The sequence below is a fragment of the Armigeres subalbatus genome, chromosome 2 (genome assembly GCF_024139115.2).
Source record: "Armigeres subalbatus isolate Guangzhou_Male chromosome 2, GZ_Asu_2, whole genome shotgun sequence".
Classification (NCBI taxonomy): domain Eukaryota; kingdom Metazoa; phylum Arthropoda; class Insecta; order Diptera; family Culicidae; genus Armigeres; species Armigeres subalbatus.
Genome location: NC_085140.1, coordinates 265,624,357 through 265,648,590, shown reverse-complemented (window position 1 = coordinate 265,648,590; position 24,234 = coordinate 265,624,357). Strand labels below are relative to the sequence as shown.

Genomic DNA, 24,234 nt, shown 5'->3' with positions numbered 1-24,234 from the left:
ATGTCGGACTGATTTCAAAGGGAGTCTGTTTTATTTATAACATTTCTAATAATTTTTCAGATGATGATGACCCACTGTACCATCGGATTCCTTCTGCCAATGGTTCCTGTATGTTCCGCAACAATGAGCCCCATGTGGTGAGCTTCTACAACGACCTTGAGATAAGAGAAGACATCGTTGAGTTTCCACCAGCGACCACCATCATATCCAGGTAAGTATGCGTTTAGTCGTATTCTGCACCGACAGTTATACTGATTTCTCCGGAAAGAACATTGGTTTTGTGATACCACTTGTTGGTATCGAGAACAACTGTAATACAATTATTGGGAAATTATTAGAATTAATATCATAGGGCATAGTTAAATGGTTTACTTGTTTCTCCAGTTTGAACCACTACTGACAAAGATGCACAACTGTAGTAGCACTCTGGCGGTGGGGCTAGGATCCATTCCTTAGATCCTCTAAGTTGCGATTGCCATGATGGTAAACGAACATTATCAACCTAAAAATAAAATAAAGGTCTTAAATATGGACTTACGATTCGGAGAAACAAAAATGTTTCTTCTCATACTAATTGCTGACGATAACCACTGCCCATTCGTATATTTGGAACATCTGCAAAAAATAAGTTACTGTCTCCTTATCCCAGACATGCAAGATAATGTCAACTTTTATCACATTACGATAATGAACTGATTCGGGGGGCTACAACCCATACAATTTTTTTTATTACGCCCCAATTGCGGGGGGCACCGATTCTGATTATGCATTTCAACTTGTTTTACACAGCTGTGCGAAAAAAATATGGTCCCCAACATAAAATGAGCGAGAACAAGGCGTTTTATCAAACCCCATCGGTGGAGGCCGCCTATCCGAATCAGTTTTTTTTTCAACTTGTATACAAGTGCGATAGTTTTGTTCTCATAGCTTGTTATGATCCGAAAAGGTTTTTGCCTCTCTTTTATCGTTGCTCGTTATCTATTGAGAGCGATTCCTGCAAACCCTGCTCATAGTACTATATTTAAACTTCAACAGTTATGTATTAACAGGCAATAGACACTTCAACAGATCATAAAAGATGTTTGTCACTTAACTCCGCGGTTCGTGGGTTGAGAAGGCGCAATAGTTCAATGTTTCATCAAACTGGTTAAGGTCAAAACGATAGTCCATCAACTCATAAGTTTGTCCATGCAATAAACCTAGATGTTATTATCACACAGTTTAGTTCACATCCAATAGAAGAGTTTTCACAAACTAATTGCAAAAGGCACCACACTTTCTTCCGTGAATAATACTGCACCGTTTGGCTAGATAAAAACACTACTTTTATTTAACTAATCATCACACGTATGTTTTATCTTTAGCGAACGCGACGATTCAAAACCAGTTCTTTATTGAACTCAGATCGTTTGGCTACTGAGGGTCCGGCTGTGTACCTTTAAGCTATGTACTTCTATCGGCTCGTGTTGTTTCTATGTGTTGTGTGTTATCTAATTATCTATCTGTATCATCCGTACTAGTTTAGTGTCTGTTACAGGGTTGTTGAGTGTTCAATGTTTTTGCATGATGTGTATAACAGTTTAAATTTTAGCCTATTTATTTCTAGATTTAAGTTTTCATTATTTAACTTTCTACCTTAGTAATTAATTCCAACTGATTAGCAATCATTACTACTTTCAAAGTTCAACATTGCCGGCCCCCTTGAACTAGCTTCAAATACATTATAAAACATTAACAATTAAATTTTAAGTGAAATTAGACATTCTTGATTGATGTGAGCGCAGTGTCCTGGAGGCCTGTTGATCATCACCATCGATTGGCAAGGGACAGATGCGGTTGACTGCCCGCTTGTACACACCAGTCGCCGTCTTCACCGTTACAACTCGCACGACTCCATCGGAACCAGGATGCAGGCAGATAATTCGAGCTAGAGGCCAGCTAAGAGGTGGCACGTTGTCCTCTCGTAACACGACGATGCTTCCAATACGAAGGAGGTCTATCGGCAAATTCTTCGATGTCACCTGCAGCTGCGTGAGATACTGCTTGCTCCAGCGTTGCCAATAGCGTTGGAACATTTGCTGGATTCGCTGGTAGTGGTCAAGGCGGTTTGTGGGAATTTCTAATAAATTGGGCTCTGGGAGGGCTTTCATTGCTGAGCCTATTAAAAAGTGCGCTGGGGTTAGAGCTTCGAATTCCGTAGGATCGTCTGATAGTGGAGACAGAGGACGAGAATTCAGGATGGCGGAGATCTGCACTAGAAGTGTGATGAACTCATCGTGACTTAGTTGCTGAAGGCCTATCTCTTTTTTCAAAGCAGTTTTCACGGATTTCACGGCTGCCTCCCATAAACCTCCAAAGTTAGGAGCTCGTGGTGGGATAAACATCCAAGCGATGCCTTGTTGAGCAAGTTCATTGCGAATAACTGAGAGGCTGAGTTGATTTTTCAACAGTTCGTGGAGCGCTTTAAGTTCATTGTGCGCACCGGAAAAGTTCGTAGCGTTGTCCGAATGTATTTCGGCCGGTATTCCTCGGTAGCCGATAAATCTTCGTAGAACAGAGAGAAAGCCAGCCGTAGATAAATCGTTAGCCATCTCAAGATGCATCGCTTTCGTAGAGAAGCAAACAAAACCGCTATATAAACTTTCAGGGGCGCCGCATTACGTCTAGGTGGTTTCAAATAAAACGGCCCACAATAATCCACACCGGTTATCAGAAATGGCCGCCCAGGGCGTACGCGTCCGGCTGGTAGTTGTCCTGTAGGCTGATCAATAGGTGTCGGGTTAGTGCGGAAACAGCGAACACATTTACGAAGCACGGTGTTGACGACACGCTTCCCATTTATCGGCCAAAACTCTTGCCGTATCTCGGATAGGGTTAATTGGGGTCCGCCATGAAAACTGCGATGATGAAAGTACTGTACAACCAATTGTGTAAATGGATGTTGACTCGGCAAAACGGCTGGATGCTTGACAGAGTACCCTTCGTTCGAGAAATGTAGCCGTCCTCCTACTCGGATGATTCCCTGATTATCAAGAAACGGAGACAGTCTCTTCAGGTTGGATTTGCGATCGACACATTTCCGCTGCTGCAACGCCTTTAGTTCGACAGAAAATCGTTCAGCTTGTGCAATTCGGGTTAGTGTTATTTTAGCTGAATATATTTCTTCATGGGAAAGGGCGAGTGTGTCCTTCCTATCGTCCCGGTTGCGACAGTTGTACGCAAAGCGACGACAATATGCAACAATCCGCAGCAGAGGACAACGATGAGTGCAAGCTGAACATTTCGTTGGGTGAATCTTCTACTACAACGGTATGAACAACTTTTCGAACTTCCAGCTGTTCGTCAGGAGGTCCTTCGTGCTCAGTCCGTTTCGGCCATTCATCTTCAGTGTTGCTCAGCCATAGTGGTCCTCGTTTCCACAAATTGCTGCACAGAAAATCGTTTATTGTCATCCCACGGGACACCAAGTCAGCCGGGTTTTCCTTTCCTGATATGTGACGCCAGGAGTGTGCGAAGGTAGCAGTTTGTATCAACGATACTCTATTAGCTACAAAAGTTTGCCACGAGTTTGGAGGTGCTCGTAGCCAGTGTAGCACAATCGTACTGTCGGACCAGAAAACTGTACGAACATTTCCCATCGACAAAGCCTTTGTTACTTTTGAGTGCAAGGCAGCGGCTTCTTTGGCGGCGGATAGCTCAAGTCGCGGTAACGTCAAGCGTTTGAGCGGAGCGACGCGCGACTTTGATGCAAGCAGCTCAATCCTTACATTTCCAGCTTCATCCAACGTCCGCACGTACATGCAAGCCCCGTATGCCAAGGTAGACGCATCAGAAAAGCAGTGAAATTGAATATCCACCCATTTTGAAGCAAAAACGAACCGACTTATTTCTAGTTCGGAAATATTATTCATCTGAGAGTGGAATTCCTTCCATTTGCGCTCAACGTGAACTGGAACAGACGTATCCCAACCAGTTTTCAGTAGGGCGAGCTCTTGCATCGGCATTTTGGCCACCACAATCACGGGAGATATCAACCCAAGTGGATCAAAAAGTTTAGCGATGGCCGACAGAATACTTCTCCTTGTCCACGATTGTTCGCTTAGGGTGACATCGTAATAGAATCGTAATTGGTCTGTTCCTGGCTCCCAGGTGATTCCCAAAGTTTTCACCTTCTCTTCGGGGCTAATTTGAAAAGTAATTGAGAAACTTGTTCCCAGTTGGTCGGCCGGAATATCGGCCAAAACTTCAGGACGATTGGAACACCATTTGCGTAGCGCAAATCCTCCCTTTTTCATTAAGGTGTCGAGTTCAGTTTGCAGTGCGATGGCCTCTTTCACGCTGGATGCTCCACCGATATAATCGTCCACATAAAAGTCCTTCACTATAGCATCGGCAGCTACCTTGTATTGAGTACCTTCGTCCATAGCAAGTTGATGCAGCGCTCGGATTGCAAGAAATGACGAAGGTGTTAATCCGTACGTTACTGTCAATAATTCGAAAACCTGTATAGGTTCTTCTGAAGAAAACCTAAAGAAGATGCGTTGTAATCCGGTATCCTCCTCATGTACCCGAACTTGTCTGTACATTTTCTCCACATCTCCAACTAAGCGCCACCTCATGTTTCCGAAATCGCAGAAGAAGACTTAGAAGTTCGTCTTGAATGACAGGACCTTTCAGTAGAGCATCGTTTAACGAGTAACCAGTATCCGTGCAAGCTGAACCATCGAAAACCACTCGAACCTTAGTCGTAGTACTAGATTCCTTCAGCACAGCGTGATGTGGCAGGTAATAATTCTTCCTCACAGTTACCCTTGACGTTTCTTTCCGAAGTTCTTCTGCGCTAACCTTCCTCATGTACCCGAGATCGAGAAATTCCTGCATGAAAGCATTGTACTGCAAACGCATCTCCGGGTTACGCTCTAGTTGTTTTTCCAGTTTCCTGAACCGTGCTAATGCCATCTCATATGACTCTCCGAGCATCTGCTCAAAGTTTACGTGCTTCGGTAGTCTTACGACGTACCGTCCACCGCATGTACGGCTGAATGTTTTCAGGAAATGTTCTTCACTGTCTTGCTCCTCTTTCGACCAGGCCGGACGATCCTCATTACTCTCGATCTCCCAAAACTTCTGCAACTGTGCTTCCAAATTTTCCGGAGTTGCTGCATAACAACAGCTAACCGCTTCCGTTTGCGCCCCCGAAACCTTCCCAGTAACAATCCAGCCGAACACTGAGTTAATCAGTACCGGTAGACCTGGTCCCAACGTAATCTGTTTGGATTGTCTCTCGAACAGGAATCGATAGAAATGTTCCGCTCCAATTAGTAAATCGATTCGATTACTGGTGTTGAATGTCGGATCAGCCAGCCGAATATTCTCCGGAATTTTCCAATGCGCCACCGGTAAGCTGGTAGATGGCAACTCTGAGGTAATCTTCTGGAGAACAAGAAAATCCATCCTAACCGAGAAATCCTGAACACGCGAACTGACTGTAGCATTCACCATGAATCTCGCTCGTGCTTCAGATTGTCCGACTCCGCTGATAGGAACGTTGATCGAACGCCGCTTCAGACTGAGTATCTGACATAACCGCTCGCTAATAATGTTCGCCTGTGAACCGTTGTCGAGTAATGCTCGAGCCAACTGTTTTCCTCCGTGCTGGTCTCGTATCACCAATACGACTGAAGATAACAGCACACTTGCTATTCTTCTGTCCTTAGCTGCTACGTTGTATGATCCAACCGCGCCTTGATATTCGCTTCCCGCATTTTCGTTCTCCGCTTCCACCTTCTTTGTAGCTAAGTTTGTTGCTACTGACTTCGTGTTCCCTTAAGTCTCCACCTTCCCCACTCGCTGGCCAATGTTCCCGGAACTGCTTCCACTAGGAGGGAATCCTGGATGGATCAGCGAATTGTGTTTTTTACCGCAATCACGACAGCTGAATTTTGAATTGCAATCACGCACCCAGTGGCCCGACTTCAAACAATTACTGCACAACCTTTTATTGTTGACGAACTGCAACTTTTCCTTCAGAGTGAAGCTCAAAAACTTGCTACACCGACCCAAAAAATGCGAATCCCCGCAACAACAACAGATCGAAACGGTCTTATCGCTCTCAGTAGCACCTACCACCTTTTGACGTCTAACCTCCACCTTCTGTGTGCTGCTTTTCAGCTCGATGTTCGACGAAACTGCTTCCAACACCCTCGTCCGTTTTTCCAGGAAATTCACTAGAGTTGTAAATGTTGGATCTTTAGTTGATGCTGCGTGGTCTTCCCAGAGTTGAAGCGTCTGCATGTCCAGTTTGGAGCACATCCAGTGAACTATCATGGCACCCCAGTGCTCGGTCTTCTCTCCTAACTGCTTCAAAATCTTCAGTCGTTGCTCAAATTCGTCCACCAGCGCGTGAATAGCCGACGACGACTCCTTGTCCACCTTCGGGTACTCCATCAGAGCTTGCAGATGCCTTTTCTTCAGAAGATACTCATTTGAATACCGCTTTGTGATCGTATCCCACGCGATGATGTAATTTTCGTTGGTTAACGTGAGCGATTCGATAAGTTTGGCTGCTTCCCCTCTAAGTGCTGACTTAAGATAGTGGAACTTCTGTACATCACTCAGCTCCACCGACTCATGGATCAGCGACACGTATGTTGATTTGAACGACAGCCATCCTTTATAGTCGCCATCGAATTCCGGCAGTGAAATCTGAGGTAGACGAACTCCAGTATGCACTCCTAATGCTTGACCATTCCGCGTGTTGTTTAACTCTGCAACTGCAGGCTCTGGTGTGAGTTTTGACAACAGTGCAGCCCGTAGACGATAGTAAAGTTTCTCGAACTCCTTATATGACTCGTTGCATTCCTCCTCGTAGTTACCCTCAGCGTCCAGCTCAGCAATTTCTTCCTGCACTTCCTCAAACTCTTCAAACTTTGCCTCAATTTTATCCAGCCTCGATTGAACTTCTCCCAAAAATGGCTCATGTCGCTTTAATGATGCGATAATGCGCTCCCGCCTTTTACCTTTTCCTTAATTTTCTTCTCAGACATTCCCACAACCACTACCAGCACAGCAACTCGAAGTACGAACGATGACGATCGAGAAAAAGAAAGAAAGCCAACCAAGTAGCACTGCAATTCACCAAGTGGGGGTGTTGGACAGGTACTCACCTGAGGCCTGTCTCAACAAGGCCTTGTATAAAATTAAAATCAGTTTCCGCCAACCCCCAAGCAGCAATCCACCGTGAAATGATCGTCGTCGTACTTCGATTTGTGGCCTATCCCAAAGATGCAAAAATGTGCAACCAGCAATGCGACTGTATTGCAGCAAACTGTTCCGTACTGCAGGAAACTCCAACGGCCCAGCAAATATCCGAGAAAGGTAAAGAATATCCAAAGTAGCACTAGCTAATGGATTGATAAGGTTGGACAGGTACTAACCTTGCACCTGTCTTAAACAGGCCTTGTATTTTTATGAAATGTTTCAAACAGCAATTTGCCAGCAAAAACTACAGCAACCCAGCAATTCCTATTGGTTCGATAGCACTAACCTCGTATGTGCGGACCAAACCTCTAGCGTCGACCGCCTAAGCTCACAGACGTGATGAAAGTTCTGCATGCGGCAGGACAAACTGCTTCCCAGTAACCGTTGCTGCTTTCAAGACCCGTAATCCAGGTACCGTCGCGATTATGCTCCTTATTCCGCAAGCCGCCCACGAAGTTGCTCCAACCGTAGCCAACGATCACACGTACCGAGAAATGATACAAAACGGTACCATATAGCACCACCCAAAACAAGTAAAATAATTGGACAGGCACTCACCTGAGGCCTGTCAACAATAGGCCCTGTAATATAAATTCCAACTGCGACTAGTGAACAGGTTCACCTCTGTTGACAATATGCGATCTTCGATCCGATACTGGTTTATTGCATCAAATTGGTTCAATCGTGTGGCGTAGTTCCAAAATCCCGAGCAGCGCGATTTCACAGTCAGCACATGGAATCAAAACAAATCTAACAAGCACCAGCAAGCTAGTAATGGATTCTTGGAAAGCCACTCACCTGTGGCCTGTGCAATATAGGCCTTGTATTTTTATCAATGACTGCTACTGAAACAATCCCATCAGTCGCACGGCTGTGTTTTCACCGCACGGTAAAACGTACCATGGAAATTGCGCGCTTTCGATATCGAGAGAGTGAGATCTCCGCCTTGCACTACAGCAGAAATAATGCCTCAAAGATGTCCGCGTAGTTTCTATTATCACTCCCTATCACTCCGAACAATAAACTTCCACAGAAATGGCCTTCTAGAACCGCCAATCCTGGTCACGGCACCAAATGTTTGTCACTTAACTCCGCGGTTCGTGGGTTGAGAAGGCGCAATAGTTCAATGTTTCATCAAACTGGTTAAGGTCAAAACGATAGTCCATCAACTCATAAGTTTGTCCATGCAATAAACCTAGATGTTATTATCACACAGTTTAGTTCACATCCAATAGAAGAGTTTTCACAAACTAATTGCAAAAGGCACCACACTTTCTTCCGTGAATAATACTGCACCGTTTGGCTAGATAAAAACATTACTTTTATTTAACTAATCATCACACGTATGTTTTAACTTTAGCGAACGCGACGATTTGGCTACTGAGGGTCCGGCTGTGTACCTTTAAGCTATGTACTTCTATCGGCTCGTGTTGTTTCTATGTGTTGTGTGTTATCTAATTATCTATCTGTATCATCCGTACTAGTTTAGTGTCTGTTACAGGGTTGTTGAGTGTTCAGTGTTTTTGCATGATGTGTATAACAGTTTAAATTTTAGCCTATTTATTTCTAGATTTAAGTTTTCATTATTTAACTTTCTACCTTAGTAATTAATTCTAACTGATTAGCAATCATTACTACTTTCAAAGTTCAACAAAAGATATTCAATAGCTTTTAAATTATGAATGCATTTTTACCCTTAAAGTAATAATTCCAACGCACCAGAAATCGAATTCGTTATTACTTAGGGATATGAGGACTACACGATCAATTATTATAATATAATATAATTATTATAATGCATAACAAAATTATAACAATTTAGTTAGTTAGTTATGGAGACGATGGAGTTCGTTGTTTAAGATCCAGTTGTAAAGCCACCAGGTCCGAATGATGTATCGTATGCATCTGTTGATGAACACCTGCAGCCGTTGAGTGTTCTCGACTGATACACACCATGTTTCGCTAGTGTATAACAGCACATATATCACGTTGGAGTTGAAAATGAGTATTGTGGCCTGTTTTTCCAGATGTTTCTTAAACTCGCAAAGGCAACTCTTGCTTTTTCGATCCGTGCGCCTTTGTCAATCTTGGTACCGCCATCTGACGCTATTTTGGCTCCCAAGATATTGGAAGCTTTCAGCATTCTCCACTGATTGCCCGGCTGCTGTGAAGGGTCGCCTGGTTTCCATCCAACGATTTTTGTTGACGTTGATAACTAAATCTGCCAGAGAGAAGCGCTCGGCAAGGTCGTTGAGCTAGGAGTGCAACGTCATCAGCCAACTCGAAGTTTTTCAGGTGCTCCATGGCCATAACAGCACACGGTCTGGTTCACGGTTAATCGCACCTACCAGAATCTCGTCGATTGATGAGGAATAGTAACGGTGATAGAATACATCCTTCAATTGCGCTAGTTATAATATGTTTCCACTACAGCATTAATAACATGTTATTCAAATTATCGACAAAAGAAAGCTCATGATAGCCGAATAACATGTTACAAGGCCCTAGTGCGAACATAATATATAAGACTAAAATCGCGGACTCGTTACTACGCGGGCTTCGTGACCGTGCGGTTAGCGACGGCATTCGTCTATACGCATGTGTTATGGCGTGTGGGTTCGATTTCCGCCCCGGTAAGAAGGAAACTTTTCGGGATCGAAAAATTCTCCACTGGTCCACAGACATCATGTACGCGTACAAAACAAGATGAGATTGAGCAACGACTGCTACGCGCACATAAAATTTAGCGCACGCGAGTCTCACGAAGCTTGTGTACCTCACATTGACATTGGTGAGTCGCATTGAGACATCTCAATGTGATCAGCTCATGCGCTGTTTGCCATGGCAAACCTTTGCAAACAACAGCGGAGGTGTGTAAAACAGCTTGGGCGGGAAAATTTTCATTCAATTATATCGTTGCCTATGTAACGCCAACTATGCATTCCTAGCGCATGAGATGAGTCTCATGAGACGTACATTGAGACACGCTCACTTAGTTATTTTATGCGCGCGCTTGCTTCTCTCGTCGCACTGAATCGGTGCTACGTGAGCTTTTGTAGCTCATGGCACACTATCTCATCCATGCATACACGAGAATTAAGATACTCTGCTGGTCCACTAGGTGGTATGTGTTCTGTCCGTTGTCTCTTGCTAGGTGTTAAGTTTTCAGTCTGTACTACCTCTGGTCGAAGACGGTGTTCCTGTTTATTTTTTAAGATCCAGTGAACCTACGTCCAGAACCGAGCTCTGCTAGATGAGGCAGATGGAGACATGTGCAGCGCGCCCTATCACGGAGATCCACTGGAAACCATCCTGGATCCGCCCTTTTTTACACAAAGCGGAATACCTTTACGCACTGACTTTTTCTGACAATAAAAATCCTGTCGGGAAATAGCCACTAATGAAGCACCTTGGGTTTCAGCCTAGGCAGCTTAGAACCTCCTTTTGGTACTACTTCGGAGATTAAATTTTTTGGTTTTATAACACTCTTGGAAAGTTAATTTTGATTTTTAAGAGGATTATAAAACTTAAAATTTTATTTGGGACTTCGTGCATTCAGCACTTTTCCAAAGTTTGCGCACTTTGTTTGTGCCTTCGACTTTCTGGCTGGCTATTCTTTTTCGACGAAAAGCTCTCTGGCGTTCTCACATCTCTCACATAGCATTCAACCCGCCTCAATTGGTGACCAGTCAAGTGCCGAAGTCGACCCAAAGATTCGGGCTGGTCAACCCGAAGACCCGAATCGGTGCGTTCATGCATGACGAACTACAGTTCAGCTCTCCATGGGGTCTTTTAATCCAAGACACGCTTGGAACAAGGCGACGAGTCCATCTTTTCTTGGTTGAGTTCTCCCACTACCTCTGCTATTTGGTTACTGGCATTACCGGTGCTACTGACAACCGCAATTTGTTTGCTATGTGTGCTCAATATCAAACCAAATAGACATCTTAACTTAATTTTAACGAAAAATGTGTTTACTAGAAAAGCAACACGAGAGTTTTGACGTAGGACTACGTCTGTCTATTCTTTATCGGGTACACTTTAAGATAGCTTAAATCGGAGACCATAAAGAAAATATGATAGACTTTGAACGGTAATATATCCGTTTCTCTATTATATTAATATTTTTGGACTAATCGATCAAGGATAAGTCAAAGATTCATTGTTTTGTTCTAAAAATACAAATGATCAACTATTTATTATTGGAAATTGGTAAACCATTTAGAAATAGTGAAACAGCCAATCCCGTGCATGCATCGCAAGCACAGACATCAAAATCAAGCAACTTGCAGGTTTGTATTCAGTCCTCAGTTTGAACAAGATTTCATGCAGAGCGGACGCAGCAAAGCGGAAACAGCAACACGATGCCGTCGGCGTTGGTGGTCATCATTCAACCTCAACGAATCAGCATTTTATGTGAAGAAAGGGTTGATTACAAAAATGTCGTCTGTTGCGATCCCACGTGATGCAGTGGCGATGCTATTCCGAAAACCGACCGATAGGCCATCGAGTTCGGTTGAAGTTAGTTGTTGGCCTGCAAAAATAGGTGTCATCGCCGTAGTAGCTTGTTTGCTGTTAGTGATTTCATCCATTCAAACAAATTAATTGCCTCGTTTCGCTCCGATGCGTGCTTGTGATTTTGCTACCAAAGGGCAACTTTCTGTCGTCGGCAAACGATTAAGTTAGGCACTTTTAAGAAAATTAATCTCGCATAAATCTTCTTTTGTATTAAATCGGGACTTATTTGCGATTTGGGCGTCACTTATTTTGTAAACAAACATTGGAGGGCGATTTCCTGTTAAAGTAAGCATTTCCTGAGAAAAAACCAGGAAGTTGAGGAAAGCTAGTTAGGGCGGCCAACGTGATCCGTAATAAAACGCCAATTGTAATGATTTTCCCAAATAAAATGTGTATCTTCTGTTGTTGTTAATCATTGTTAAAAGTTAGTTACAGATGTGATTGATAAAGTCCGAGGGGCATTTCACGTTTCGCGTTAGTTTTTGTCCTGTCCGCGTATATTGATCCGATTTGCTCGTCTTTCGAAGTGAGAAGGAAAGATGGGGCGCGAAGATTGTTACCCGTGATGATATCTTTATACTGTGGCCACGTGATAGGATTTGAGAGTGTGCTGGGTTTCGTTGGTCAGGTTTGTGAGAGTGTGACTGTCAGTATTGTGGGTTAGACAAATCGATTGTGGGTGGTCTGTTAAGCGTGTTCGTGGTGTGTTGAACAATTTCCGGACTGGTTCAGTAACCAGTCTTGGGGTGGTGGTGGGTGGTCCTTCTCGGAGGTGGCGCGTAAGCCATCCGTTGCAAAATCCTCCAGGAACAGCCGCGGCACTGCGACCACTACACCTTGGGCTTAAATATATCATTGTGTTAGCCGTAACTCGGCTTAAAAACCTCGCAGTTATCATCTGTGTAGGTGCTAAATGCTTACTAAGCTGCGAGGCGGCAATGTCACATTGGGGGATGTAATGCCAATAAGAAGAAGAAAAAGATGTGGGACAAAGTGGATGGAACGATTCGGTCAACGAAGAGTTCGGACGGATTCTGGAGAAAAAAGACGCAGTGCATGAGGTTCTCCAGAATCCTGGCATAACGAAGAACGCTATAGACGGAAACGCAGATATGCAGGGATAAGTATAGAAGCATTTTGTTGGATGAACTTGTGGTGATTGAAATGTGGTGGCAGCACCACGAGGAACACTTAAATGGAACAGATAGTACAGGCAGTGAGGGTTTAAACAGCGGAGGAGACGACTACATTACTCCAGTGGACGAGGAAACCAACTAACGCCCATCTTGAGGGAAGTTAAGGATACCATTTAACAAGTGAAGACCAACAAAGGAAGGGATCAAATGCCCCATCTACAAACAAGGCGATAAGTTGGAGTGGGAGAAATTTCGAGAGATCACCATCCTTAAGACTGCTTACAAAAGTGTTTTCTCAGATAATCCACAGTCGTCAGTCACCAATAGTGAATGAGAAAAAGGTGGAGGAAGGAAAAAGGAAGAAGGAAGAAGGAAGAAGGAAGAAGGAAGAAGGAAGAAGGAAGAAGGAAGAAGGAAGAAGGAAGAAGGAAGAAGGAAGAAGGAAGAAGGAAGAAGGAAGAAGGAAGAAGGAAGAAGGAAGAAGGAAGAAGGACGAAAGAAGAAAGAAGAAGGAAGAAGGAAGAATGAAGAAAGGCGAAAGAAGAAAGAAGAAGGAAGAAGGAAGAGGGAAGATAGAATAATGGCGAAGGAAGAACGAAGAAGGAAGAAGGGAGAGAAGGAAGGAAGAAGGAAGAAGGAAGAAGAAAAAAAAGTAGAAGGAAGAAGGAATAAAATAAGGAAGAAGAATGAAGGAAGGAGAAAGAAAGAAGAAGGAAGAATGAAGAAGGAAGAAGGAAGAATGAAGAAGAAGTAAGAAAAAAGAAAAAAAGAAATAAGAAAGTATAAAGAAGTAAAAAGAAAGAAGAAAAACCCTGATTAATCCACCTAGCGGTGATGATGCCTTTCTCGCTCGTTCAAATGGGTTGACAAACATATTAGAAAAGTCTAATATAACACTAAATAGATCTTATTTTTCAAATTTGTTTATGGCAGCCCTTACTTTGTACCGTTAAATGCACAAAAACGATCCATAAATAACACCAGAATGTTCCATAAAACGCTACCTCAAATCCAAAAAATAGCTCAGGCTTATCCATAAAGAATAATTTTAAGATCCATAACGAAGCATAACTATGTTAAAAAAAACTATATCAATTAATTGTAAAGTATGTATGTACCTTTAAACATGATCAAGAAAAACAATATCATTCCTGCTATTTTCCCATGAGCGTATGACAAATGATCCATACATGTTTGGAAAATTATCCATAGAAAACTACATTTAATAAAAAATACAATTTTGCGCAATTTTTATCGTGATTATGATCCATAACTTCGGTGATATGATCCATAATTTTGGTCAATTGACAAACTTTTTCTGTTTTGAAGTCAGAATCCAGCTTAGGCTTCTGGCACCTTCTGAAATAGTATGATTCTTCATCATATAGATAAGAATTCATTTTTTGCTGATGAGCAGTTCCGTTTTTGTCAATGCCATTTAACCACTTTTCAATTAAGATTTACGATTTTGATCCGACTTAATAAAGTCTTAGAAGAATTCTACTAGGGTTGCTTTTCTTCATATAGAGAGCATTTCGGCATTTCTCAGCTTCTCCCACATAATCCGAGTGCTATTTGAAATCTTCAAACAGATATGTTGTCGCTATGAATGGGTTTCCAATTAATTGGTCTCGTGAAGTCCAAGATTTAGGATTCATGTATAGCATGAATTAATTAACTATCAAAAACACAGAAGGTATGCAAACGAAAAGGTACGATTATAGTTAGTTAAAATTTATAGAACATCAAAACCATTTACTAAAATAAATTGTTTTATTTTCAAACTAATTGTTAGCCCAGCCATGTTTTACATATACTGTGCCAATATGAATTATTTGCTGCAACGCCAGGAAGAATGCATTACAGTGAATTCAAATCAAATGTTGAAATTGATTCTGAAGTTGCTTCCATGCACACCAAAACATTATGAATTTAGGTAACATATCTGACATCTGACATTATGACACAAAAGCACATGACGTAAACTCAATCGTATATGTTTTTCAACGTCAGATGATTTAAATATGCCACGGAACCTAAACACAGCACAGGTGCGTTGCCGCACGAATGTTACAAGCAACCGATGATCAGTGCAAATTGAGTATAACCGGTTATACTTCGATCATCACATATCCAAGAAGCGGAGAGAGCCGAGGGGTAACGCTTTAGGCTGTCACTCAGCGGGTCTATGTTCGATGCTCATCCTGACTCTCTTTTGTTTAATGTTAAATTTAAACATTTTTTAGTTAATACCAATAAATTTTATTCATTTTTTTCCATAGCTCAATACCAAATTTTTAAAACGACTTATCTGCATTTTTTAAACAAAGATTAAAACATCGATTTGTCAAGTCTGAGAGACGAGAGCACTCCCATGCAATCCAACACCACCAACAGCTAGCCGAAGTATTTACCTATATGTTAGACACACAAGGATGTTATCGATCATTTAGTAATCTGCGTTCGATCATTTAGTAGTTTGTCTATAACTCATTCCAGAGGCTGAATTCCAAAATGTGTTATACGGTGGACTTCTGATGCGAAGGTTTTTCTATATATCTGCCTAATATATCGATGTTTCAATTCCACCATTGAAGGAGTTACAGTGACTTATACCAAATGATAACAAAATTCCAATCATTCAGTATAAGCTACTGCTACTAGCTCTATAAATCTATTACCAGTATAATTGAAACATCGAACTGTTAGGCAGAGTTGTAGATAAACCTTTGAATTAGCAGTCCACCATACTACACATTTTGAAATCTAGCCTCTGGAATGTGTTATTGACAAACTACTAAATGATTGAACGCAGATTACTAAATGATCGAAAACATCCTTGTAGTGTAGATATGTAGCCTACATGGCTTTTAATCGAAATAATGAAACTTTCATGTTACCAATCTAAGAGAAAATTAAATTTCGAACCCGAAAAATCAAACTATTTTCGGCTAAAATGTGTTTTAACGTTTTAATTATCATTTTAAAATTGACGCCCTATATCCCTTGCCGGGTGAAATTAAAAGCATCATCCGGCCCCCATTTTGTTTACTTATACTGACTAATAATAACCAATAAAAAATAATGTTATTAACAGTATAAGTTATTACAAGCTAGTGTTTCATCTCTGTTATTAATTAAATTAATACAATAAACTGTAGGACAGAGCTGTCGAAAATATTCGCACCAGAAGTCCACCATAAAACACGTTTTGAAATTTAACCTCTGGAATGAGTCATCGAGAAACTAAATGATCGAATTTAGATTACTACATGATCCAAAACATGTTTGGATTGTAAAAAGTTTGGATACATTTTCATTGACTTGCAAGAATGAAAAATTTTCTCCGAATCACTCCGAAACTCAGATTCTCCCACATAATCCCAGTGCTATTTGAAATCTTCAAACAGATATGTTGTCACTATATGAATGTTACAATTAATTGGTCTAGCGAAGTCCAAGATTTAGGACTCATGTATAGCATGAATTAATTAACTTTCAAAAACCACACAGAAGGTATGCAAGCGAAAAGGTAGGAATAATACTAAATTAATATTTATAGAAAATCAAAACCATTTACTATAAAAAATTGTTTTATTTACAAACTAATTGTTAGACCATCCATGTTTTACATATACTGTGCCAATATGGATTGGATTGGTGGATTCAAATTAAATATTGAAATTGATGTTGCTTCCTGCACACCAAAAACACTATGAATATTAGGTGACTTATCTGAATGAATTGACACAAAAGCACATGACGTAAACTCAATCGTATATGTTTTTCAACGTCAGATGATTTAAATATGCCACGGAACCTAAACACAGCAGCCGGTGCGTTGCCGCACGAATGCACAAGCAGCAGATGATCAGTGCAAATTGCGTATAACCTGTTATACTTCGATCACCAATCTTTCAAGAAGTAAAGATAGCTGAGGGGTAACGTTCTAGGCTCTCACTCAGAGAGTCCTGTGATCAACGCTCGTTCGGCTCTATTCTTTTTTTTTTTCAAAAACATATTTTCTAGTATAATACCAATGAACTTGAAACAATTTTTATTTTAACTCAATACCAAATTTTTAAAACGAATTCTCTGCGTTTGTAAACAAAGATTAGAACATCGATTCGTCAAATCTAAGAGGCGAGAGCACTCCCACGCAATCCAACACCACCAACAGATAGCCGAAGTCTACACCTTTATATCAGGCTACATATCTACACATGTTGTTTAATCGAAATAATTAGACTTTCGTGTTGCCAATCTAAAAGTGGCAGTGCGAGTTGGCTCTTGTTTCGGATGGCGGGACGATCGCGCGATTTGCCGAAATTTTGTGTTTTGCATTGCGCGGCCGGTAATAAAGTTAACCAGTTCAGTGCGTGTTGGCTCTTGTTTCGGACGGCAGAACAATCGCGCGATTTGCCGAAATTTTGTGTTTTGCATTGCGCGGCCGGTAATAAAGTTAATTAGTGCAGTGCGTGTTGGCTCTTGTTTCGGACGGCGGAACGATCGCGCGGTTTGCCGAAATTTTGTGTTTTGCATTGCGCGGCCGGTAATAAAGTTAATTAGTTCAGTGCGAGTTGGCTCTTGTTTCGGACGGCAGAACGATCACGCGATTTGCCGAAATTTTGTGTTTTGCATTGCGCGGTCGGTAATAAAGTTAATTAGTGCAGTGCGAGTTGGCTCTTGTTTCGGACGGCGGAACGATCGCGCGATTTGCCGAAATTTTGTGTTTTGTTTTGTTTTTCCTTAGGACGGTTCGTAAGTAAATTGATGAATATATTTTATTATTTTTACAGCATATACTGTTATTGACAAACGCTCTATATTGTCGAATAGAGCTCCCTATTATTCACCTTTCCCACTAACACAAATTTTCCTTCCCGAGACATCTATGAAGGTAGTATGGGTTCCCTGCATCTTCACTAGTAGATGTTGAACTAACATTCCTTCCCTTCCTTCCGTGATTGTAAGGACGTGGCCAGGTATACACTCAGCCAACAAAACTAGTGATAATCATACGAATGTCTTATGTTTTTTGCTATAAGAATTACGTATAAAATTTGTACGATTTTCTTATGAACTGTGTGTTATTTGACCAAGAATGATTTTTATAAGTTTGTCTTATGAAAATATAAAGATTTGTCGATGATGGAATTCATAAGAGAATCTTATAAACATCAATCATTCTTGCATATGAGGGTCATAATGTTATCTACACGGTTTTTGTATATGCTGTGCATTCTTATATTTAAAGCATTAGAGTAGACAAATGCAAAAAATCCACAACTCATTGTACAACATGATGTTTTATTTTTCTCTAAATAATAATCACATTCTTCGTTGTCGTCGAGTCAAGTACGAGACACTGAAGACGACCACACAGTTGTGGTCGAAATACGTATCTGCAAAGATATCGAAATAATTGGTGGAATTAAATGGAGTTACTTAATTCGTCTTAGACGGTTGAATACATTCCACTAAAAAGAGCTTAAAATATTTTTTCTGAATCACATTCTCTTAATTCATTCGATTTATGTTTCGTCGAGATGCATCGCACCAAGTAGGAGACTCGAGAATAGTCTCATTGTCGGTATTCCTCTCATTCGCTTCTTGCCTCAACAAAGTTCTGAAAAATATGAAATATTATTTTAAAAGTGAATATAAACGCCTAACATTTACTTACATTTCTGATCCAAACAACCAACTGCTATCGAAAGCGATATTAAAAAAATTCCCAGTTGATGAACGATAAAACGCAGTTTACAAGCGCGAATGTCGATAAATATGTCGAGAATAAATCTGCGATGAGAATTAGTTCGTCCACAACATACTCTGCCATGTTAACTTCTTATTTCATAAGATTCGTCACATTTCACATCAGAAGTAGTGATAAAAATCATAAGACAACTCTTATGTTTTATTTTATCTATATATCACTCCCATGAACTTTATAAGATACAAGAATGAGTTTCATGAAGAATAAGTCATTATCATAAGAAGCTCTATGAAAATGAAATTCGCTTATTTTTCCATGCTTCATAAGATTAGGCTTATGATGTTTAAGAGATAGTTTAGTTGAGTGTACAACTGCTACTGTATAGGAAAAGGTACTAATCCCAAGTACCAATTTGCGACAATATACAGTAGATTGCTCAATTGAGCATTGTATAGCCACCCACGATTTGTACAATCACATATGTTATGCTATGCTTTCGTGTTGCCAATCTAAAAGTAAATTAAATTTCGAACCTGAAAAATCCAACTATTTTCGGTTAAAATGTGTTTTAACGTTTTAACAACCATTTTAAAATTGACGTCCTATATCCCTTGCCGGGTGAAATAAAAAGGCATCATCCGGCCCCCATTTTGTTTACTCGCTTTCGTCAGGGCCATGCGGTGTGTTGGTGATGCTTCCTTCTGCGATATTCATCCGACGGCAAGCGAATGAAGCGAATGCAGTGCCGTTCGCTCCCGCCGAAGTGTGCTTGCATAGCGTCCTCACGCACATCAGCTGCGCTCCCATACGCTGATTGAACGCCGCTGATCGAACTCGTATGTAGGGTATGCGAGCGCATGATAGCAAAATAATATAAAAATGGGCCTGATTACGTTTAGTAAAGAGAAACGTTATTAATTATTGAACACATTTCTTTTCGTTAAAGGTTACCCAAATAAACACTTATAAGGCGATCATGGCCTCAGTGGAGACAATGGGGTCTTAATAATATTGTTCATCATTGCATTACTTAACGTTTGCTTTACTTGAAGCGACACGTTGTAATTGTGCCATTATGAATATTAATTGAAAACAATAATTTCTCCAACAAATTGGCTTTCCTACCTATATACTGCCGCCGCAAGCGTAACTGTTTCATATTTTCTTCCATGCAAAATCAATATTGGACGATTATGCTTGCGACGGCAGTATAGTGGAGCTCATTTTAACTCCAAGAAATTTAGATTAATTATTAAGACGAAATGAATCCAATTTCATTTCTAGCAAATTCAAAGTTTGTCTATTTGTTAATGCATTAAAACTATCAATTTCGAATTATCAAATATATATTTTCTTTCATTGATTCAATAATACTTCCAATCTTGGCACTGTTACCCTAGCAGAGTGAACTCTGTGGATTTGAAAAGAAATGCACACATACTAATTTGATAAATACTGTACGACTTCGGTTTACTCATACCATGTGTGTTCCGATAGTTTTGTGGTATGGCAAGCGCCTTCCACCCCAGAGGTCAGAAGTTCGAATCTAGGTGTATTCAGTTGAGAACATTTTGCTATTTTTTTATTCGCAAAAACCATTTGGCCATAACTCCAGATTGCGATGAGCTATTGATCTAATTTTCAATAGCAAACAATGGGACTGAATTCCGCGTCGTCTGCAACTTGTTGCGAGCAAATCGGACAATGGGAAGTTCAAAAAAGTGTGTCTACAAAATTTGTACACATACACACATACACACACACACACATACATACATACACACATACAGACATCACCTCAATTCGTCGAGCTGAGTCGATCGGTATATAAAAATCGGCCTCCTATCAAAAATTTATTTTTGAAGCAATATTATAGCCTTTATAAAGGCCATGTTTTTGCCTTTCTCGTACACTAAGTGTACGTATACGTACACTTAGTGTACGAGAAAGGCAAAAACACGAACCATGAGAATTCTAAAGATTTATTCTTTGAAAATTCAAAGAATTTGTTGAAGATAATCCATAGACTCTTCCGTGGAAATTCTAAATAATGACTCGAATAAAAGAAAAAATTAAAAAAAAGTGATAGAATTCACAAAGAGCGTAAAAAAGTATTCCGAAAAATTTTCATTTCAAAATTCCAAAATTGAAAAAAAAAAATCAACGGAAATATCGAAGTGTTTCATGTGGCATTGGCTCCATATTCCAACTGGAAGTTGGTCTGCTTTTCAACTTAGTATATTCTATTAGCATTTCCTCAGTTATAAATTGAAAACTTGTATATGCCAGCAATTGCACGATTATATATCTTGTGTAGCAAGTACGGTGGATATACTATATCTAGTGTGTCGAGAATGTTTTCCACCCGAAAACATCCTAGACAGGAACGAGAATCGAACTCGTCATCTCCGGATTGGCATCCTCGCAAGGCCAACTGGAGACTGAACATTTTGATGTGCACTCCTTAAAATGTTCGAAAAACTTCTTTTGTAAATGAAGAAGAATTTCTGGTGAAGATTCGGAAGATCTTGTCAAAGAAATTCATTCGAATGTTTTTCCACCGAAAATTATATGTATTTCCCACGGGACTGTTTTTAATTTTCAGACAGAATTCACATGGAATTTTTATCGGAGTTTCAAGGAAAATTTTTCGGAATTTACACTGGAGATGTTTTGTTTTTTTTTTCATTATCAATTTGTAGCAAAATTTCCAAGCAAAGTTTTTCAGAGAGAATTGTTCAAAAAAAATTCTGAATACCAGCACTTTATCAGGATTGTATGAAGTAATGTCAAAGTTTTTACAGGAAATTTCTATACTTGATCACGGCGGCGTGATGCCAAAAGCCATCTCACGCGAAATTTTTTAAAAATATTTTTCCATTTTTCGTTTTTAATTTTTTTTGTGGAAATTAAGACTGAATGGCAACTTGTTTTTTCGTTTATTTTTGTATGGATATAGGATTTCAGGCTAAGATGGTCAAATAACGACCGACGCTGCGTTATCGATTTTTCTCGAAGCACAACTACGTCTTTTTAACGCTGAGTTGAAAAGACGCTACGTGGGCATCGGCCCTTAGATGCGCTTTGCGTTTAATGATTAAATCATTGAATTTTAATGATTTGTATCTTTTACACCGCTGTTGTTATTCATCAAAAGTTTTCCGTGTAAAAAAACCACGTGGTTCGAGAGCAACACCCCCCTCCCCCCATGTGGCTTATCGTGGTCATTTTCCAACCCCCCCTCCCCCCATATATGACCACGTGGTTTCTGGACGGCCCCTAACTCAATTTGTTCCAAATCCACGTGCAAGCTAAAATGTTTTCAGCTACAAATTTCCGCGATTGAATTAAAATCTTATCAGTATTTATTTTGCTAGATATTACAAACAATCGCGGGATCTCCCGCGACAAGCGGTACTTTTTACCCTGAAACACAGTACAAGAAAAATTGATTCTCTAGTATAAAAATACGTAAAAATCACATCAAGGCAAAAAACCATAGCGGCAGAAATAGAAATAGCGACCAAGCTGTTCAATTTAATCAAAACAAGAACATTCAAAAAAATTCATACCAACACACCCTGAAGTAGTGTTTCCCCTTCACTTACATGCATGTGTGCTCCTAGCCCTGGGCCGCCCATAAACACCCAATCCACTGCGTTGTTTTCCGATGCACGTGGCAAGAAGTAGGGCCGCCCATAGTGTTCCCTCAAAATTTTCAATATCGCTGGATCACAGTTACTCCACCCAAAGTACCACGGCTCCGTGCCTGGTTCGTAGTTCACGCGTGCTGCGTCCAAATTGAACGCATCGTGGATGTTACGAAATCCCGTTTGATAGGGGAAAAACTGGCATCTGGCAGCTTTCTTCCGCTTGCCATATGTTCGGTAGATATCTTTGAAAAACCAATAATCGAAGTATTCCGTTGCCGTCCAATTTGCTGTTGCATCCGTTACGATAACCGGACCTCCTGTGTATGCATGGATCCGCTCAAACTCATCCGGGTTCACATTTGCAAGTCGAGGCACATTCCGCACTTCCCTGCAAAAGTCGCAACTTTCCGGTGGGCGAAATGCTTTCTGCAGCTGTTGTGGCATTCCAACGATGCACTGAACAATAGTCGAAACGATAGAACGGGGGAGAGAAATTGAAATTCATCAAAAGTGGGATTTTTGCTCAAGTGGCTCATTTACATCTTCATTTGCAAACAACTCGCTGAAATAATGTTTTCCGATCGCAAAAATTAGGAATGCAAGGATAAGCTGATACTTTCCCGCCCTGGCCTCGTAATGTAAATAATAGCGCTGCAACTCCTGACGGTTCCGGCGAAACGAGGCCAAACTATCCAACTCGACACCACTCGAACTGAATGTAATTAAAAAATTCTTCAACTTTTCATTGACTTCTTCCATTTTGGCTCCGCGCTTTGTGTCCCGCCAACGCGTCAGCATCCGATTGCGGTGGGCACCACTCGTGTGAACTGAGGAATTTTCCGCTTCAAAACAGCATGGAAATAGCGGCGATGCAACTATGGTCGAAAGTGTACCCCGCTGGTTGGCTTCGAAATCACCGACAACAGATTGATCCATAAACGTCCGCACTGAAGAAAGTTTCATTTGAACTGATTCAACCAGCTCTCGTTTGCCGCCTTGGTCTTTATCTGCTCGTAGTTCACTGGTTGCACAGTGGGAGATTAATTCAGATCAAATTCAGAAGCGGCGGTGCCGTGCATCGCCGAAGCCGAAAGAATGAAAATATTGTTTTTCGCCCTGTTTGCATAATTTGTTTACATATATTATGAGATTTATGTGGTTTTTGCGATCGATTTTTTTTAAACAGCAGATACGTGAAATCGTATTATTCATACAACGTTAACTGTATGCTTAAGGATTTGTTTTTCAGATTTTAACGGAAATCAGCAGCTTAATATAGGTATTTCGGACATTTTTTCGCAAACCGTGTTCAATGTTTTTCCGACATTTCGGAAAGGTTCATGTGACGGTGTTAAATGTTGATAAAATCTTATACAAAGCTTTGGAAAAATATTCTCCATAAAGTTGAAAATCGGAATGGACTGGCTATTTTGATTATTCTCACAATCTGTTACATGTCCGTCCATGGATTTCATACCAGTATGGAACAGTTATGCTTGCGACGGCAATGTACGTTGAACCCAACTTCAGATTTGATGCGCTTCGCCAAATTTGATTAGCGCACCAATTGAGAAGAAAGGTTTATTATGAGATAAATTCAATTCCTTTCTTTATGAATCTTTTATCTTGTATCTCCTCCCTTCCTGCTTCTTCTCTTTATCTTGCTGTTTCTTATTTTCCTTTCTTCGTCTTTTTTCTTCTTCCATCTTCATTCTTATTTCCTTCTGTCTTACTTCTCCCCATTAATTTCACATTTCTCCAATCTCGCTTATCACCTTCTTCTTCTCACTTCCCAATTATCATCTATCTTCTCTTATCACTTGCTTTATTTCTCTCGCCACTTACTTACTTCTCACTCCTCACTTCTCGTTTCTCACTTTTCATTACTTACTTTTCGCTTCTTTTAAAATCTTCTCACCTAAACATCTCATTTCCCACATCTCACTAC

General features: G+C 40.6%; 2 protein-coding genes across 2 annotated transcripts in view; one reads left to right on the top strand and one right to left on the bottom strand.

The window, feature by feature from the left end:
- LOC134212177 (uncharacterized) overlaps nucleotides 1–24,234 on the top strand; it is a 111,115-nt gene that overhangs the window by 55,513 nt on the left and 31,368 nt on the right. Inside the window, exon 10 of the mRNA XM_062689798.1 lies at nucleotides 61–211. Coding sequence (XP_062545782.1) covers nucleotides 61–211 — 151 coding nt within the window. The remainder of the gene's footprint in view (nucleotides 1–60; nucleotides 212–24,234) is intronic.
- On the bottom strand, nucleotides 10–23,233 carry LOC134212178 (uncharacterized). The gene is made up of 4 exons (XM_062689799.1): nucleotides 22,827–23,233; nucleotides 22,242–22,742; nucleotides 373–502; nucleotides 10–309 (listed from the first exon to the last, which is right to left on the bottom strand). Exons 1-4 carry the CDS (start codon nucleotides 23,220–23,222, stop codon nucleotides 224–226), a joined length of 1,113 nt encoding a protein of 370 aa, XP_062545783.1. The 5' UTR covers nucleotides 23,223–23,233; the 3' UTR covers nucleotides 10–223.

What these genes read in the sequence shown, in the direction of transcription:
- LOC134212178 (XM_062689799.1), bottom strand. Translation starts at nt 23,222, where the DNA reads ATGGATCAATCTGTTGTCGGTGATTTCGAAGCCAACCAGCGGGGTACA. An exon ending in AGTTGTTTGCAAATGAAGAT is followed by an intron (nt 22,743 to 22,826) that starts GTAAATGAGCCA and finishes ACTATTGTTCAG; the next exon opens with TGCATCGTTGGAATGCCACA. An exon ending in GGCTAGGAGCACACATGCAT is followed by an intron (nt 503 to 22,241) that starts GTAAGTGAAGGG and finishes TTTTATTTTTAG; the next exon opens with GTTGATAATGTTCGTTTACC.